The 19273-nt window shown below is 44.6% G+C and overlaps 1 protein-coding gene across 1 annotated transcript; it reads left to right on the forward strand.

The window, feature by feature from the left end:
* Positions 1–11916: 11916 nt before the first annotated feature.
* Positions 11917–18885, forward strand: SAA4 (serum amyloid A4, constitutive). The gene is made up of 4 exons (XM_040236736.1): positions 11917–12246; positions 12684–12778; positions 18055–18193; positions 18577–18885. Exons 1-4 carry the CDS (start codon positions 12110–12112, stop codon positions 18737–18739), a joined length of 534 nt encoding a protein of 177 aa, XP_040092670.1. The 5' UTR covers positions 11917–12109; the 3' UTR covers positions 18740–18885.
* The last annotated feature ends 388 nt before the right edge of the window (positions 18886–19273 follow it).

Below are 19273 nucleotides of genomic sequence, written 5' to 3' on the forward strand. Positions count from 1 at the left end.
TGACCTAGAGAGTTCTCTGTCCTCAGAAAGCAGCAGATCTAATAAATGCTTAAGAGATGGAATCCTGAGACTGTTGTCATTCTTTGGTATAAGGACAGCCTGTTAGTTCCAGGACTGATGGCTGGACACCGACGTGAAGGCTGAGCCTGTGCCTGTGTGTTTGGTTCTGGCCACAATCTCAGCATCATTCAGGACAGACCCCTCTGCAGCCTCCCCTAATCAGACCCGCTCCCTCTCCAGGCCCCTCTGGGGACACTGGGGCCCTTTCCAGGCCCTTTGCTGTCAGGCCTTCTCACTCCCTGCAGTCGTGTCCTGTCCCCTTGCTGTCGCGGGGTCTAGTCCCCTAGCCTGTCCTCGGAGCTCTCTGTGTGGGGCATGGACACAGCCCAGGAGGACTGGACGGTGGAATCCTGCTCCAGAGACTGCCACCTTGATCCCTGTTCATTACTCAGCAGCTCTTAGAAATCCATCTATGAACCAGTTTCTTTCTGTGCCATCCAGAACTGCCTCCAACACTATTTCCTGATAGTCTATATTTTTTGGTCTTATTTGAAGCCTAAATGTAGACATAGAGCCTCATTGCTTATGAATGTTTTTTCACAGCCTCTTATTTTAACTAGCTCACTTGCAGAAATATTAGTGGGCAGAGAGCTGGACAGAGAGTCTACTTCTGTGAGTGTCCAGAAACCAGTTAGTGATTTATAAAGGGAAATTTTCATACTAGGTATTATTAACTGGTTATAGGATTAACTACTAAGAGATTAAGAAATAAAGAAAGCTGAGGTTTTGATCTTGTTGGGAAGCCTGTAGCCCATGGGAAGGCTGATAAAGATTGCTGGGTGTCCCAATCCAAAGCTGACAAGCAAGACATCCCCCCTGTACCCATGATGCTTGGTATGGAACCGCTCAGGGGTGCAGTTGAACTCACTGGACGTGCAGCTGGGGTTTCCTGTGAATTCACCTGAAGGCCGCACACATAGGGCAGGGGTAGAAGGCCTCTGAGCTCCCTGGAAGCCAGCCGTGGAAAGGCCAGTGCTACGGACTGAATGTGTCCCCCCTCCCCAATTTCTATGTTGATGCCAACTCCTAATGGAGCTGTTCAGATGAAAGAAGTAAATAAGGTTAAATGAGGTCATAAGTGTGGAAGCCTGGGCTGGAAGGATTAGGGTCCTTATAATGTTAGAGACATCAGAGAGCTAGCTTTCTCTTTCTCCTGTAAAGACACAACGAGATGGTGTCCATCCCCTGGCCAAGAAGAGAGCTCCCACCAGGGACCAAGTTGGTTTGCAATTTGGTCCCGGACTTTCCAGCCTGCAGACGTGTGAGGAATGAAGTTCTCTGGTTGAAGCCACCTAGTCTGTAGTATTCATGTATTGTTAGGGAGACAGAATGTTGCTGAACACCTTAGGAATCCAGCTGTGAGGCCACAGCAATTGCCAGGAAACTTCAGCGGCTGGGAATAACATAAAAACTCCAGAGTGCCAGTGGGTGTTGTGTGCGTGAGAAGAGCACCCTGGGAGCTGGATGGAAGGAAGGACAAGGGACCTGGAAGAGATGGCGGTACATCCGGCTTGTCCCTCCAGAGCCCTCTACTGACAGATTAACATCAGGCCCAGTTGGCACAAGAGAAATGCTGCCTCAAACTGGAAACAACCCAAATGCCCATCAAGTGAAGAGTGGGTAAACAAACTGGGACATATCTGGACGATGGACTTCCATTCAGCGGTAAAGGGGATGGAATAAACATGACTGTTTCTCAAATTAGTATATTGAGAAGAAGACTTACACAAGAGTGTATACTTTATATGAAGTTCATGAACAGGTAAAAAAAATGATATTTAATGATAAAGAACAGTAGTTGCCTCTGGAGGCAGAGGGAATGGCCTGGGAGGGGCTGAGAGGGAATTTCCGAAATGATGGAAACCTTCAAAATCTCTTGAGGATGTGGGTTACATAGTGTATTGATTTGCTAAAGTCATTGACAGGTAAATTAAGATGTGTGAAATTCATTGTATGGAAGTTATACTTTTCTCTCAGTCCATTCAATCTGCTATAACAAAATATCATTAATGGAGTGCCTTATAATCAACAGAAATTTATTCCTCACAGTTCATGAGGATGTGAAGTCCAAGATCAAGGTGCCAGAAGATTGTGTCTGGTGAGACTCTACTTCCTTGTTCATAGATGGTTGTCTTATTCCTGTCTTCTCACATGGCAGGAAGGCAAGGGAGCTCTCTAGGGTCTGTATTATGAGGGCACTAATCCCACTCATTAGGGCTCCATTCTCATGACCTAATTACCTCCTAAAGACTCCACCTTCAAATACCATCACATTCGGAATTAGGGTTAAACCTGTGGATTTTAGGGGGACAGAAACATTCAGTCTATAACAACAACTTAAAGATAACAATTATTAAATAGAAAATGCATCCCCAATAAATAAGTATATCATATATTTTAATAATTAACAATATGGATGTATAACTAAATTAGTAAAATATATATTTTGAAGCATTTAGGAATATAAATCTTATATGGCCTTGCCCTAAAGGGACATGTTGTCTATCTATAATCAGTGGAAAATTGCAATGAGGGAGGAGAGGGAGCATCCCGTCAAATCAGGTTAAAGGCACAGAGCAGGCAGAAGTCTTGTACTTGTGGCTTTAAGAGGGCAAGGAAAGGAAACTGCACGAAGAACTCTTTCATGAAGCATACATTTTGTAGTTGATTTTTCTGATGAAATTGGTAAAGTAATAAACTTAAAGTTAAGTGGTCTAAATCTGTTAAGTAGAGATTTATCACAGGCTTGAACTAAAAATTCACTGACTTATTTATTTACTAAATCCTTTATTCAATAATTATTTAACAAATATTTGCTGTGTTTACTCTATGACAGGCCCTGGGTGAAGCTAAAATATTTCTTGTCAAAATTAGGGATGACTCCCTTTTTGGAGGGGTAGAATGAATTTTAATTCTTTTAGTTGTTTTGAGATGGAAATTGTAGAACATTTAGGGAAAGAGTTATCAGAAACATTTAATTTGTCCTCTTGGTTGAATGCAGTGACCAAACATATTTACGCTTTCCCTGTACTGCTTTCAACCTTCTGCTCGAAGTGGATTTCTTCAAAAGTGGAAGCAGTCCTGGACCCCAGGATTGGCAAAGTTCCCCTGGGGATGGGGTGAAGTCCCCTGAATAAAGTAATCCTTCAGACACTGCACTTTGTTTAACAGGCATTGTCTCACTTAATCATTATCAGGGTGATTGCTGTCTTAAGAAAATTGACCATATCGATAGGGCCAAAGTTGGTATACAAAACCATGTCTCTATGACCTCAAAGCAGACGCTATCCTCTGCCCTGTAATTATATTGACAAAAGGCTGTGTGAGCAAAAGTCATGGAAGGGGACAACACCCATGTAAGAAGACTGTGATGACCCAGACCATTCCAAAATACAGATTGCAGTTACCCTTGTAGGCAAAGGTGAGATGGAATAATTGGTAGGAGAAGGTATATGTTCACAGCAACTGCAGCCATGTGACCAACTGGAAAGGATTGTCTATTGTGAATATTTCTGTAATGTGAATGTTTATATATACATATATGTCACAAATATTTTTCTTCTTCTCTTCTATTCCTTTATCATCATACAGAATATGTACTAACAGCAGTTAACTGTATAGCTCAGTGTTTATGCTATAGGATTTCAAAAAGGGAGTATAACTCACTAGAAAAAGAATAAGCTTAATGTATTAGAAAAGCAAAAAGAGATTTTATCCTCTTTGTGGAAAAAGGTTGGTATGTTTCAGGTGTATATGGAATAAGTACATCATGCGCGGGAAGCTTGACTTTGCTATTGTCTTTATTCAGAATTAGCTATGGGTGGTTACTGGTGCTAAGTGGAGAAGGCAATGGCACCCCACTCCAGCACTCTTGTCTGGAAAATCCCATGGATGGAGGAGCCTGGTGGGCCGCAGTCCATGGGGTCACTAAGAGTCAGACACGACTGGGCGACTTCACTTTCACTTTTCACTTTCATGCATTGGAGAAGGAAATGGCAACCCACTCCAGTGTTCTGGCCTGGAGAGTCCCAGGGACGGGGGAGCCTGGTGGGCTGCCGTCTATGGGGTCGCACAGAGTCGGACACGACTGAAGTGACTCAGCAGCAGCAGCAGCAGCAACTGGTGCTAAGTTGACAGGGAGTGGCCTGTGATGGGTCTGAAGCTGACGTGTCAGTTTGGTTAGGCTGAACAATGTTTCCCACAACTCCTTTCTCTTTATGCTTCTACTTAAAGTGGGCATCAAGAGCCAGTTGGCACAAGATGAGGTGGTTGGAAAGGAAGCCTCAGTCCTACTGTGTGTATGTGTGGAAGGTCGCTGCTGGGGACGTTCATGCATGTGTGGCTTCTCTCTTGGTTCATCTCATTGGCACAAGGCAGCAGCTGGGCCTACAGCTGCTCCACCTTCCCCTGACACTCCTGCGGCTTCTCTGGCTCCTGGACCACGTGTATGGCTAGCTCCATAGGAAGGGAGCCAGCCTCTGCAGACTTCAGCAAAACCGCAGGTGCTGAGAGAGACTGACACAAGTTCTGGTTGGTTCTCATGGGCTTTATCTCATGCTCCTGAGTCCCAGCTTGTCCTGTGGGCTTCAAGCTCTAGCATCAGACAAACAGGCAACAGACTTGTAGAAACAGTCTAACCAGAATCTACAACTGTGTCCTATCAAACATGTGAACATATTTAAACAGTGATATAGAGAATCTTCTGTAAGTGCTACTTCTCTGAACCCTGGTTAATACAGGATTACTATGTGAAACTACTGACACCTCCCTGGTTTCCCGAGGAAGGCTTCCTCCGCTTTTCTTCACCTCAGCTGTGTCATCCAAAGCTCTCAGACGAGCCAACTTGAGGGCCAGCCGCCCTTGCCTCTGATGCTTAAAGGAGCCAACCAAAAAACAAATGATGAGGTTGGCACTGCTGTTAACAGGACCATCCCTGTCTTAAAATAATGTAAGGACATGTTTAAATCCTCCTGAAACTGGTACAGCAGAAAATTTTGGATGCCCAAAATGCAGGCTGCCGAGGAGGAAGACCAACACCGTAAGCAGGATGACCATGCAGAGCCTGGTCAGCTTCACCTGCTGGTACTCACAGAGGACCCTGACCAGCAGGGCCAGGCTGGAACTAGCAAGAACCACCAATAAGCACATCAGTTACCCAGCAATGATGAGGTCAAATACTGGACACCAATCACAGTCAAAATCCCTAAAAGGAAGCCACAATAGTTCTCTTCCAGAAGATTCAGCAGCAGACACAGGGTCCAGGGCTGGCACATTTGAGAGCTGATGTGTGTCTTGGGCACCAGCAGTGGTACCAGATGGGGCCCAGGATGGACAGGCAGCGCTTGGGGCTGAGCAAGGTCAGGCCCGCGAGGTAGGCAAAGGTCAGCACAGTGGTGAAGCAGTTGGCGATGGAGCTGGAGACAGAGTGGAAGGAAGTGAGGAGTGCCTCCAGGAAATGTGTAGTCTGGAAGGTGAGGGAGAGGAAAGCAGCCCTGCCTGGTTGAGGATGTAGAGGAGAAGGCTTTCCTGTGCACACAGAAGCCCAGGAGCCAGGGCACAATGGTGTTTCATGCCAGGACCAGGGGAGATATGAGGGCAGCAAGGTCAGGGTTGGGATCTGCATGTCTAGGGTTTGATGAAGGGCCTGGTCACTTCCATTCGTTGGTGTGGTTTTGGTCCCCTAGGCTGGGATGACTGGATCTAAGCTCAGAAACCCTCCACTGCGCCCCTGGGAACACAAACAAGATGTGAGCACCTGCTGTGTGATCATTTGCTGTCAAGGCCACCATGCTAGGTGGGAGTGACCGTCCCTGTGTCACAGAGGAGAGAACCAGAGGTTTGCAGAGATTAAGGTACTTACTGAAATCTGTATAGCCATGGAAACCTGGAACCTGGATTCAAACCCAGTTCTCTCTGAGTCAAATGCGGGGGCTCTCTCTATTATAACACAAATCCTCTACTGACATGAGGGTGTTATGGAGGCCCAACCCCACCAGAACTCACTGCCCAGAGGTTATGCCAAGACCCCAGAATTTCCTGAAGAGGAAAAGTAAATGTCTGGGATAGAATCTGAGAGCCCAGGAGAGGGCGCTGGGCCAGATCATTACTTCTGAACTGGGCCAGAAATTTCCTCCCAGGTGCATGAAGTCAGGAGGACATAGAAATGACTGCAGGCCACCATCATGACTAAGAGCAGCCGATCCACTGGGGAGAAAGAAGACTGGGCTTTAGGGACTTGAGACACTTGTGATCTCTTGCTAGGAGAGGTGCGAGGGTGGCCAGGCCAGCTGGGTTAGCAGTGGCTCAGTGTGTCAGCTCCATGAAGACAGGAGAGCTTTTTATATCCCCACAGTGTGTTCTCAATAAGTATTCACTCAGTGTGTGGATGAATGAATGAATGGAGCCCAATGAAGTTGAGGATTTGGAATATAAGTTAGTATAGATGTACAATTAAAGGCCTTAGGACACACATTTGTAACACGATGAAGATGTCATTCTTGTGGAGAGCTGTGTGTGTTTAAAATGACATTCTGCCCAAATAACCTACATGGATCACTGAGGTGCCTTTGAAGTGAGGACTCCACAAGGCTTTGCTGAGCACCTAGAATCATTTCAGTGCATAATTTAGGGGTAAGATTTAGGGCTGAGCTGCATAGAGTGGAGGAAGAGTAAATGAGGTGAGGTTAGAGGGCCATTGAAAAGAGGAATTTGAAGTCTGGGGATGTCTAGGGGCACTGTGAAGTGGGGTGCAGGGTGTGAGCCGCAGAAACCCACTCCATTTTCTCTCCTGCGGGATCACTGGGAGAGTTTGGTTTGCTGAGTGAGCTTTTGTGCAGGATGAGTCTGTGAGTCTATGAGGGGAAGTAAAAAAGCTGCAGGGCTTGGAATGTAGAGACACTGCTGCAGAATTCACCCCGAGAAAGAGCACTAGCTCACCTTTGGGGGTGGGAGAGCTGAGTGAGAGTTTATTAGGTATGGTCTCCTTTACTCCTCTGAAGAGTCTTATTGAGGTAAGAACTAGTATCACTCCCATTTTACAGAGGATGGAATGGAGCACAATAAAGATGAGTGTTTTGCTCCTGGTCTCACACAGGGTGAATCTGAACCCAATAGATCTCCTTAGGATCTACACTTTTGATCAGCCCTCCAGACCCACCACTGCTGTGGTGCTGATTACATGTGGATGTGGGGAAAAGCAGAGAAGTGACTCCCAAAGTAAATCCAAGATGGCACTCAATATTGTGGCCTAAAAAAACCAAAGCCAAAACTAAAAATGACTCATATAAGCAAACTCCAAAACACAGAGGTAGAGAAGCCAGTCAAACAGAGAACACAAGATGTGAGTGGAACTCATTTAGGAACAGACAGCAGAATGCAGAAGCCCTTTCTTGCTTCACAAAGGCTCTGGAATCCAGAGCTCTCACAGGAGCAGGAGACCTTCAAGCGGGAAGAGGACATGTCCTCTGCTATGGCCCAGAGAGAAAGCAAGGGCAGAATCATCCGTGTTTCCCTCTCTTAGAGAAGCATGATCCCACAGCCCTGACTGACCATGGAAGGATGTTGGCGGGAAGCCAGAACCTCTGCCATCCCTGCGTAGGGCACTTAACGGTTTGTGAATCTATTCTCTTTGGTGTGAGATATATATGTGTATGTAGTCCAAACCGGAAGCTCCGTAAGGACTAAGTCTCGCCCGTTGTTGTTCACTGCTGTATCCCTGGCATCTAGCATGTTCCTTAAAGATCGTCTGTTGTGATAGTCTCATTTCACAGAGGAAGAAGCTGAGACCTAAGGGGTCAAAGGATGTTCCTGGGATGTCACTGTGAAGAGCAGGCCCACACCACCCCGTCTCCTGCAGCCCTGCCCCAGGCTTTCCTACTGTTCCCTGTTCCATCATTCATTATTTGTGAGGAGCACCCGAGAAAAATCTTCACGTAAGGATTTTCTTCAAATACGCCCCCAATACCTGTTCTCCTCTTTTGTCACACACTCTCTGGCCAACTGCTCCTTCCTTGGTCCCTTTAAACCTCGAGGTGGAAATGTTTCATGACTGCTTGCCTTAGGGGGCTTCTCCATGCATTGTCACTTTCCCTAACCCCTGCCTGTCTCTGCAATTAACCCCCTCATGCAACACTCCTCAATTATTCCAGTTTGGGCTGTTTCCTCCTGGGACTCTGCCAGATTCACAACAGAAGAAAACTTTGAAAAGCCAGGAAACAACCGAATCTGGGTACCAGCAGTCTGGCTCCAGGAAGCAATGCCTGCGTGTGACCTTGTTCCCTAAATTAACGTAAGAGGGAAGTATTCTCTCTAAGACAGCAGATCTGATGGTTGGAACAAAGGGGAGAGTGGGGAGATGGATCAGAAGGGAGAAAGGTCCTGGTTGACCCCATTTGGATCTCCCACTGTGGGAGCTGCCAGCACACAGAGATGCTAGTAGAGAGCTTCATGTCTCCTGCTTTTAGATGAAGGAAACACCGTGACCCTCAGCATGTAGCACTGCAATGTGAAACAGACATGGAAACTTAGAGCAAAACTCATGACTGGCTCTGGAAATAAGACCGAGCTTGAGATACATCCTTATCTTTCTTCCATTCTTCTGGCCCAAGGGGGAGAGCTGACTTCCACCTGTGCTGAAGGGGGAGAGCCTCTCAGGGATTGAGCGATGCCAGAGGACACATCTTTGTCCTCTAAACTGGAAGATGTATTCAGGAGCTGGAGTGGAGACCAAGCAAGATTTATCAAGATGCTGGACAGACTTGTGATTTCCTGTAGAGGGCCTGTGAGCCATTCAGAGACCAGAGCTGTTTGAGATGTGATCCCTCATTGAGACATTCTCTGCATTTGCCCGGCTTCCACTCACCTCATCCTGCCTCACCTGGTCCACTTTCCAGTGAGTCATTGCTGTTCTGGAACTTGTCATTGACAACTATGAGCCTGGGTAGCAATGTCAGTCAGTGTGAACATGCACGGTGAGGATTTATCACTAGAGGATATAGTCTATCGTGAGGATTTATCACTAGAGGATACAGTCTATCGTAGGATGATTGAAAGTTCACCATGGCCTGACTCCATTTTTTTGTTTTCTTTATCATAGCAGTAATGCATTGTTTCAGAATGATTGAGAAATGTATGCAAAGGGGAGTCTTCCCAAACTCCACTCTCTAGAGGCCACCATTTGTTATACTTCCCATTCTTCTTACTTCTTTCAAGTGTTATTAACTTTGATTAGTAGAATTATATTGCTATTTTTAAATTTACCAATATTAACAACTGGATAATGAGGCTCCCTTTATGAAATGCGAAGAATGCAGCATACATAACACGTCTCTTTTCTTCCTCCAATTCACAATATCTTGGAGAAGGCAATGGCAACCCACTCCAGTACTCTTGCCTGGAGAATTTCATGGATGGAAGAGCCTGGTGGGCTGCAGTCCATGAGGTTGCTAAGAGTCGGACCTGACTGAGTGACTTCACTTTCACTTTTCACTTTCATGCATTGGAGAAGAAAATGGCAACCCACTCCAGTGTTCTTGCCTGGAGAATCCCGGGGATGGCAGAGCCTGGTAGGCTGCCGTCTATGGGGTTGCACAGAGTCGGACATGACTGAAGTGACTTAGCAGCAATTCACAATATTTGCTATTTTTTAGACAAGATAGTCTGTGTATCCAATCTTTTCAGTCTTATGTCCCATGACTTCAGTTCATCCTATAGCCGTATTGAACTACTTATTTTTAAACAAGTGATTTGAATTAGGAACCATGCATTCATTCAGCAAATATTTAATAAGTACTTGTTGTGACCCAGACATTTTTTGGAGCAGTGGATTTTTGGTGTGAAGAGCAATCACAGATAAGATCCTGGCCTTTGGGAGCTTATACTCAAAGGCCTGGCTGAGGTCCCTCAGAATGTGAATAAAGGCTGAAAAGAGAAGAGGTGAAGGTGCAGCAGAGGGTCTTCATCTGTTAGAAGCCTGGAGGAGGAGGAGCCAACAGAAACATTGAGGAGGAGCCGCTTTTGTGAATGGAAGGAAACCAGGAGAGTGTGGCATTCCCGAATCCCAGTGGACACAGTTATTGATCAGCCGTGTCAGATGCTGCCAATTAGTGGAGAGAATGACCTTTGGATTAGCAGAATGGAATCCTTGCCCATCTCACCAAGGTGGCTGCAGTGAAGAGTGGCCCGAAGGACTAAGTGGAGTGGGTTTTAGAGAGAATGTAGCTGTGGAACTCCTGGACATCCCAAACACTGGTTGAAACATCGCCACAGTCAGGGAGAGCATTGGGACAGGAGCATGAGCCACAAACATTGTTTAATCAATCAGCTGTGCTTCTGGCTACAAAAACAAGTTAAAAAAATTATAGAAAGTATATCCCAACTACTTCCTCTGAAAAGGAAGAATGATGAAGGCATTTAGTGCATTGAATAAAGCCTCAATAAATAGAACAAGATAGTACTGACCTAAACATAGAAAAATTGATTCTTGCAACTCAGAATTAGACAGAAGTGTATATGGTAATTTTAGCTTTAAAGGTTGCCTGTCAAACTAATGGGTAAAACAGGGACAAGTCAATGGATGGGATTGAGACAACTGGGTGGCCATCTTAAAATAAAACTGAAAATATACTTTCCAAATGATGTTACGTCAAGTTTCAAAGGTATTAAATATTTTTAAATAAATAATAAAATATATAATACATAGAGAATACATGGGAAAATTATTTTATAAATAAAAGCAAGGAAACCCTCTCCAGCTATAGGACAAAATTCAGAAGAGACTAAAAAAAGAACAAGAACATAAAGAACATTTTGGTAAACATGAGCAACCATAATCAAAGGGTAAATAATAAGCTGGGAAAGTGTTTCTAACTCATAAGTTCTATTTTTGTCTATATAATAAAGTTCTTACAAATTGATAAAAAATCCAACAAACCAATACAAATATTAAAATACAAGAAATGAATTCACATTTGCTAAAAAATACAAATGGTTCTTATACAGAGGAAAAACTGTGAAAGCAAACTCATAACAGTAGAAATGCAAATTAAATTACACTGAATTATATTTTATTTACCAAAATTTCAAAGACCAAAAAGTTTGATAGAGGGTTGTTTGGGAGATGCTGTGGGACATTTCTGGTGGGAGTGAAGATTTATAGAGCTTCTGACAGAAGGCAATTTGCAACATATATAAATAAATGTAAAGAGCCACATTTTCCTCCTATAATTCCTTTTTTATAAATTTATCATATATATATATACACACACACAGAGTTGTATATATATATACACACACACAGAGTTATATATATATATATACACACACACAGAGTTAAAAATTCATGGTTATTTGCATTAACAGAAGACTAGAAACATCTGAAATGGCCATCAGTATTGTATAAATTGTGGTCCATCCATACAATGAAATGCTATGTAGCTATTTTTTAAAATAAGCAAAAAACCCAGGGAGGACCTCCAATATATATTTAGTTAAAAGAGTACAAAACAATGTATATTTGTCTGAAAGGGATACACACACACACACACACACACACACACACACACAGATTTTTTTTTGTTTTAATCTGTATCAAGGGTACTGCCTAGAAACCCTACTTCATGCCGTTCCTTCTGTTCTCCCAGAATCATTAATCATTACCTCATATCATTGCTGGTGGAGTTGACAACTCTTGCTTGTCCTGTGTCCTCATGTACCTTAGACAGAAACCCCAAGAGAGAAGTAAACATTTCCTTTGCTAATCATATTGATCACCTCTTAACAGCATGATACCTATGTGCAATCTGGTATTACATAATATCTATGTGTAACCTGGGGAGGGGGGAGATCCCTTTTCCAAACAGGGATGAGAAGGGAGTAGAGTGGAGAAGGACCCGTGTCCTCCCACACTTGATTTTTCAAATACAACTCTCTTCTGTTCAAATACGACTAAGAAGAGAATAAGTCAATTAGGAAAAATTGCTGGAACACAAATATCTTGAATGACTCATTCAAAAAAAGCTGCTTGAGAATAAGGAAAATACTATTATTCAATATGCTAATTTGTTTACACAGAAGAATTGAGCAAGACGGACATCACCAATGTCCACTGGATTTAAGACCTCTCTTCCCACTAACACCAAAGCCAGGAGAGATACCAACTACTGAATTTCAGCTGGAGAAAAAGCACAGGTGAGACTCTCTTCTGGGGAGTAATTCTGTTGTTTTTCTCTTTGGAGAGCCTTTTCTCCCATAATTGATAAATTTCAGTTGGGGAGAAGTGTTTTCTACTCATTATTGGGTCTGCTGGGCAGAGCAGGACTTCAGGACTGCCTTTCCTGAAGTAGATTCATGCTATGAATCTACTTTATTCTTCTTTACTGGATGACAGATTGGTCATGAACAAATAAAACACTGGTAGGACCCTCTTAGTCTTTCTAGAGATCTGGACTGAGAATTAAGGGTTTATGCTTCTTCCTAAAATCCATTTCAAGTTGTCCTATAGAAATAATTCTAAAAAGAGTAAATGGGAATTGGGAACTAAGCTATCTTTGAAAATCAAAATCGCAAAACATCTATCTTATATATCATAGTTGTGCATCTCTGACTTTCTCTTTCTTTCATGTCAGCACAATGAAGCTTTTCATAGGCATTCTTTTCTGTTCCTTGATCATGGGAGTCACCGGCGAAGGCTGGTATTCATTCTTCAAGGAGGCTGTGCAAGGTAAGAGCCCCAGAGGATGAAGGGCACACCCAGCTGACCCTAGGATTTACTCTGAGCAGAGGCCACACACCACACACCTGTCAGATGTGGATACTCCTTTGAAAAACAAATGGGTGGATACTCCTTTGAAAAACAAATGGGTGAGAGCTGGAGGGTTTCTGCTTCCATGCTGGTCTGACTCAGCACCCACCATGGGCTTCTCCAGACCCCAGGTCAAAGATGCCTTGAACCTAGCCTATCCTTGCTGGTAGCAGGCAGTGAGTAGGACTTCCAAGGCAGCCAGGACTTCCAAGGGGTAAGCTCCTTGTTGTTGCTGTTTAGTTGCTAAGTCATCTCCAACTCTTTTGCAACCCCATGGACTGCAGCCTGCCAGGTTCTTCTGTCCATGGGATTTCCTGGGCACGAATACTTGTGGGGACTCATAACTCAAATTTTTCAGTCTTGAAGTTTACCTGTGAACTTGGTACATCCCCAAGGGTGGAATGTCCAGGGAAAGGGTGAGCTGAATAAACGTCATGCCCTACTCCGGGGAGAGAGGGTGCCTGGGAAAGAGAAGACCTGTGCTTGGAAGGAAGATCCCATCCTGTACCCAAGCAAACGGCCAATGGTTGCAAGGCAGAGCTCATGGAAATCAAGCCCTAATCCACACAATAAAAAGAGCAAATTCCCACTGATCTGCCACACTAGGACTGAGATAGAGCCAGGAAGTAAACCTAATCTGTCATTCTTTTTAAACTATTATCAAAGATTCATTGATATACTTATTGTGGTTGTGATGGGTCTTTGTTGCTGTACGGGCTTTCTCTAGCTGTGGTGAGGGGCGGGGGCGCATCTCTGCTGCAGTGTGCAGGATTTTTCATTGCGATGGCTTCTCTTGCTGCAGAGTGCAGGCTGTGGGTGCGCATGCTTCGGTAATTGTGGCACAGGGGCTTAGTTGCTCTGAGGTATGTGGGATCTTCCCGGACCAGGGACACTTGTGGGGACAATGTGTCCCCTGCATTGGCAGGTAGATTCCTCACCACTGGACCACCAGGGAAGCCCCCAACCTGCCATTCTTGATGGGAAATGAAGCTTATTGGCTACCTGTTAAAACAGGAAATTTATGTAGTTAATTGGTGCAATACTTTGATCTGCATGTATTGTTCTTAATTTTATTTTATCTTCAGTATTTCTTCTTCAATGCTCTTCCTTTTTTTATGTACATCTGAGTTTCTGACCTGTACTATTTTCCTTCTCTCTAAAGAACTTCTTTTAGCATTTCTTGCAAGGGTCTATTGCCAACAAATTTCTTTAATTTTTTTGAGAGTCTTTCTCCTTCACTTTTAAAGTGTAACTTCACAGGGTACAGAATTTTAGGTTGGTGGTTTTTCTCTCAGCACTAAATATTTCCCTCTATTCTCTTTTGTTTGCATGAATTCTAAGGAGAAGTCATGTAATTCTTGTCTTTGTTCTTCTATAGGTAACTTTTGTTTTCTTTTAACTTCTTTCAGAATTAAAAAAAAAAAATCATTGATTTTCCATATATGCCCAAGTGTAGATTTTTTGCAGGGGAGGTTTTGAGGGTTTCTTTTTTTCATTCTGCTTGGTAAGTTTTCTGAGCTTCCTGGGTCTGTGGTTCGTGTCTGACATTAATTTGGGGACTTCTTGGTCATTATCATTTCAAATATTTAAATGATATTAAGGCTTCCTTTGTCTGTTTCTTTCCTTCTGGTTATCCTACACACGTATGTCATACCTTTTGTAGTTGTCCCATGGTGGTTGTGTATTCTGTTCTAGTTTTGGCAATCTTCATTTTCTGCCCTTTGATTTTTGAGGATTCTATTGAGATATCTTCTGTCATGGAGATTCTTTTCTCAACTGTGTCTATTCTACCAATAAGCCAACAGAATGCATTCCTTATTTCTGTTATGGTGTTTTTTTCATCTCTAGCATTAGTTTTTTCTTTCTTAGCAATCCTATCTCTCCGCTTACATTACCCATCCATTCTTGCATGTTGACTACTTTGTCTTTTGATCTCTTAGAGTATTAATCATAGGTGCTTTAAATTCCCAGTCTGGTAATTCCAACATCCCTTCCAGTCCTGGTTCCGATGCCTTCCATGTCCTTTTAACTGTGTTGTTTGCCTTTTGGTATGCTTTGTAATTTTTTCTTAAGAGCCAGACTTGAGGTACCTGATAGAAGGAACTGAAATAGGCCGTCTTTAGTCATCTGGAGATTGGGGAAGAATTACTGTGTGCTGTGTGCTAAGTTGCTTCAGTTGTGTCTGATTCTTTGCAACCCCATAGACTGTAGCCTGCAGGCTCCTCTGTCTGTGGGATTATAATAGGCAAGAAAACTGGAGTGGGTTGCCATGTCCTCCTCCAGGGGATCTTCCCGACCCAGGGATCGAACCCCTGTCTCTTATGTCCCCTGCATGGTCAGATGGGTTCTTTACCACCAGCACTACCTGGGAAGCCCAGTCTTATGACTAGGTCTCAGTTTTTTTTGATGAGCCCTAGACTGTGAACTTCACAGGTGTTTCTGTCTTTTTCTACCCTTCAACTGGGGCAGGATGGCAGGAGTGGGCTGGAGCTTAGATTCTGATAATACAGAGTTTTCTGAGGGAGGCCTATTGAGAACAGAGAACTCTGGCATGTTTCAAAATGGTTCCTTTTCCTCTCCTCCTGTGAGAAGCCCAAGGGAAATTTTTTTTGGGAAAAATTTTTAAATATAAATTTATTTATTTTAATTGGAGGCTAATTACTTTACAATATTGTAGTGGTTTTGCAATACATTGACATGGATCCACTATGGGTGTACATTTGTTCCCCATCCTGAACCCCTCTCCCACCTCCCTCCCCAGCCCATCCCTCTGGGTCATCCCAGTGCACCAGCCCTGAGCACCCTGTCTCATGCATTGAAACTGGACTGGCGATATATTTCACATATGGTAATATACATGTTTCAGTGCTATTCTCCCAAATCATCCCACCCTCTCCCTCTTCCTCAGAGTCCAAAAGACTGTTCTATACATCTGTGTCTCTTTTGCTGTCTCGCATACAGGGTTATCATTACCATCTTTCTAGATTCCATATATATGTGTTAGTATACTATATTGGTGTTTTTCGTTCTGGCTTACTTCACTCTGTATAATCGGCTCCAGTTTCATCCACCTCATTAGAACTGATTCAAATGTATTCTTTTTAATGGCTGAGTAATACTCTATTGTGTACCACAGCTTTCTTATCCATTCATCTGCTGATGGACATCTAGGTTGTTTCCATGTCCTGGCTATTATAGACAGTGCTGCGATGAACACTGGGGTACATGTGTCTCTTTCAATTCTGGTTTCCTCAGTGTGTATGCCCAGCAGTAGGATTGCTGGGTCATCAGGCAGTTCTATTTCCAGTTTTTTAAGGAATCTCCACACTCTTTTCCATAGTGGCTGTGCTAGTTTGCATTTCCACCAACAGTGTAAGAGGCTTCCCTTTTCTGCACACCCTCTCCAGCATTTGTTGCTTGTAGACTTTTGGATAGGAGCCATTCTGACTGGCATGAAATGGTTGGAAATTTTTAAACAATATTTTCTGTGAGAATCTGGTTGAGCTCTTGAAGGTAACTCTCACAATATTATGGGGCCCAATAATGGCTGGGCCCCCCAGGAGGTTTTACTCTCAGAGTTGTCTCCACTGAACCTCCTGCAACTTGTCAGTTCTGGTTTGGGTCTTTCTACCTGCAGCACAGGTTCCCTCACTGGTTTGTGCTCCTGAGTTTCTGGCCCAAAAAGCCTCCTCTCACTATGTCCACCGGTTCGTTTCTTCAGCCTTGGAAGCAATGCTATGCCCTGTGTCCTCTCCCTCTTATGGATCCAAGAAGAGTTGCTGCGTTTTCAGTCTGTTCAGGTTTTTAATTGTTACGATGGAGTGCTGACATTTAAGATCCTTATGCAGGACTAGAGGTGATGCTATTAATTTTGCAATTGAATTCTTTATAATTTTTGTGTTGATATTTGACAAATTCAGTCTTTCTGATTTTGAACCCATGTGCTATTCTCTTTTTCACTGTATTCTCTGAATACCAGGTTTTTTTTTTAAAGATTTCCATTTAAAATTTTTTATTTATTTTTATTGAAGTATAGTCGATTTGTAGTGTTTCAGGTATACAGCAAAGTGATTCACTAGTGTGTGTGTATATATATACATTTCTTTTCAGATTCTTTTCCATTATAGGTTTTACAATATTTTGAATATAGTCCCCTGTGCTATATAGTGGGACTTTCCAGGTGGCTCAGTGGCAAAGAATCCACCTGCCAATGCAGGGAACACAAGAGACGCAGGTTCTATCCCTGGCTCTGGAAGATCCCCTGGAGAAGGAAGTGGCAATCGTCTCCAGTATTCTTGCCTGGGAAATCCCATGGACAGAGGAGCCTGATGGGCTACAGTCCATGAGGTCGCAAAGAGTTGGACACGACTGAGCACACACGCAGGTACAGCACGGCAGGTCCTTGTTGTTCACCTATTTTATTTGAATATCAGTTTTTAAAAATTATTTATTTTGGTTGCGCCGGGCCTTCACTGCTGCACGAGGGCTTTCTCTACAGCGAGCAGGGGCTACTCTTCATTGCAGAGCACAGGCTTCTCATTGCGCGGCTTCTCTTGTTGCTGAGCACAGGCTGCAGGCACTCAGACTCGGGAGCTGTGGCGCGCGGGCTCTAGAGCCTGGGCTCAGTAGTTCAGGCATGTGGCTTGTGTAGCTGCTCTGTGGCAGGTGGATCCTCCCAGACTAGAGGTCAAACCCGTGTCCCCTGTACTGGCAGGTGGACTCCGATCCCTGTGCCACCAGGGAAATCCTGAATATCAGTTTTTAAAGAGTGTTGGTGCGCCATCGCAAAGTTTCTCTGCACATAGTAAAGAATATTTCATCCCTTAGGTCAGTGCATTTGAGTTTGCGCTTTTCTTATGGACTGCGGTAGCTGTAAAAAAAAGTGGAGAACCCTCTCCTCTCACCTCCTCCCTCACATAGTCCCTGATCGTACGTCACCTCTTCTTTGTACACAGCACACACAACCCTGTATCAGACAGCTCAGAGCACCACAGTCCCATCCAATTCAATCAAACTGTAAAGGGCTCTCCTTACAGTTACACCGGGAGCCAATCCACAGGAAGGAGTATGCATCTCAATCTAGGATTTCAAAGGATCACTTTGTCAAGAGTCAAAATCTGAAAAGTAGGGGAGAATTCTCATCCCCCCACTTCTCCAATATGTCCCCATGTTACTGTTGTTTTGTCTCCTGACAGGGGCTTCGGACTTGTGGAGAGCCTACTGGGACATGAGAGAAGCCAATTTCCAGAATTCAGGCAGATACTTCCGCGCCCGAGGGAACTATGATGCTGCTCAAAGGGGCCCTGGGGGCGTCTGGGCTGCAAAAATCATCAGGTAACAGAGGCTCCTGAGGGCGCTGAGCGGAGCTTGTCTGTTTCCAGGGAGTCAGGGGGCTCTGTGGCCCATCTTCCTCCTGCCCCTGCTCCTGGCACCCACATGGCCAGCAGAGCCAGGGCAGGATATGGGTGCGGATGTGTCCCCTCTCACTGCCAAGGAGAAAGCGAGGGGTCATTAAAGAAGCCTGATTCAGGGCATTTGAAGAACCAATAACCATGGCTTTGCCCAAGAGGGTGCATATTTTAGCCCTCCTTCCTGAGGATGGGCTTTTCTAGCCTCCTCTCAAAGACACTGCTTTGTCTGCAAGAGGAGAAAGGAGTCAGAGAACAAAGCTGTCTCAAGCGATCCAGCTGAAATTCTCCTGTCTCCTTTCCTTCCAGCAATGTCGGGGAGTACCTTCAAGGATTCTTACACCAGATTTACCTTGGAAGAGACAGCTATGGGTTGGAGGACCAGGTGTCCAACCGGAGAGCTGAGGAATGGGGCCGGAGTGGCCAAGACCCAGATCGCTTCAGACCTGCAGGCCTGCCGAAGAAATACTGAGTCCTGCTCCCTCTGTTCTCAAGGGACTAGGCTATGAGCCACACAACACTTCTCCAAAAACAGGAAAATAGTTGTCACTGAGCTCTGTCACCCCAGGAACTGAGACAGGTACCCAGAGGTGCCCAATAAATGTTTGTGGAACTGAACATGTTGATGGAAGCTGGAGTCTTTGAGTCAGACTCTGGGAGAAAGGCCTGCTGGCATCATATGGACGGTTAAAGCTCTGTGGAGGACGAGCCTGTGACTGCAGGGCCCCAGGAATCCCTGGCGACCGGGACCCTGCCCTGTGCCCACATGAGCCCGTTGAGCCCCAGGACTCTCAGGACCCCATTTCTCCTCCTAAGTAAGCCTGAGCTGGGAGAGCACTGGCCATCACGCTGGGCTCCTCAGTGGCTGGGGGCCTGACTCTGGCACAAGCCTGGGCAGCCCCATCCCCACTTCTTCCTCCCCAGTCACTGTGTTGCTGCTTCAGGCCTCTCTGTGTCCCGACTCACCACTGCCCAGCCAGTTGCATCCTGACCCACCTCACTCCAG

Source organism: Oryx dammah, unplaced genomic scaffold (genome assembly GCF_014754425.2).
Source record: "Oryx dammah isolate SB20612 unplaced genomic scaffold, SCBI_Odam_1.1 HiC_scaffold_11217, whole genome shotgun sequence".
NCBI classification, from domain to species: domain Eukaryota; kingdom Metazoa; phylum Chordata; class Mammalia; order Artiodactyla; family Bovidae; genus Oryx; species Oryx dammah.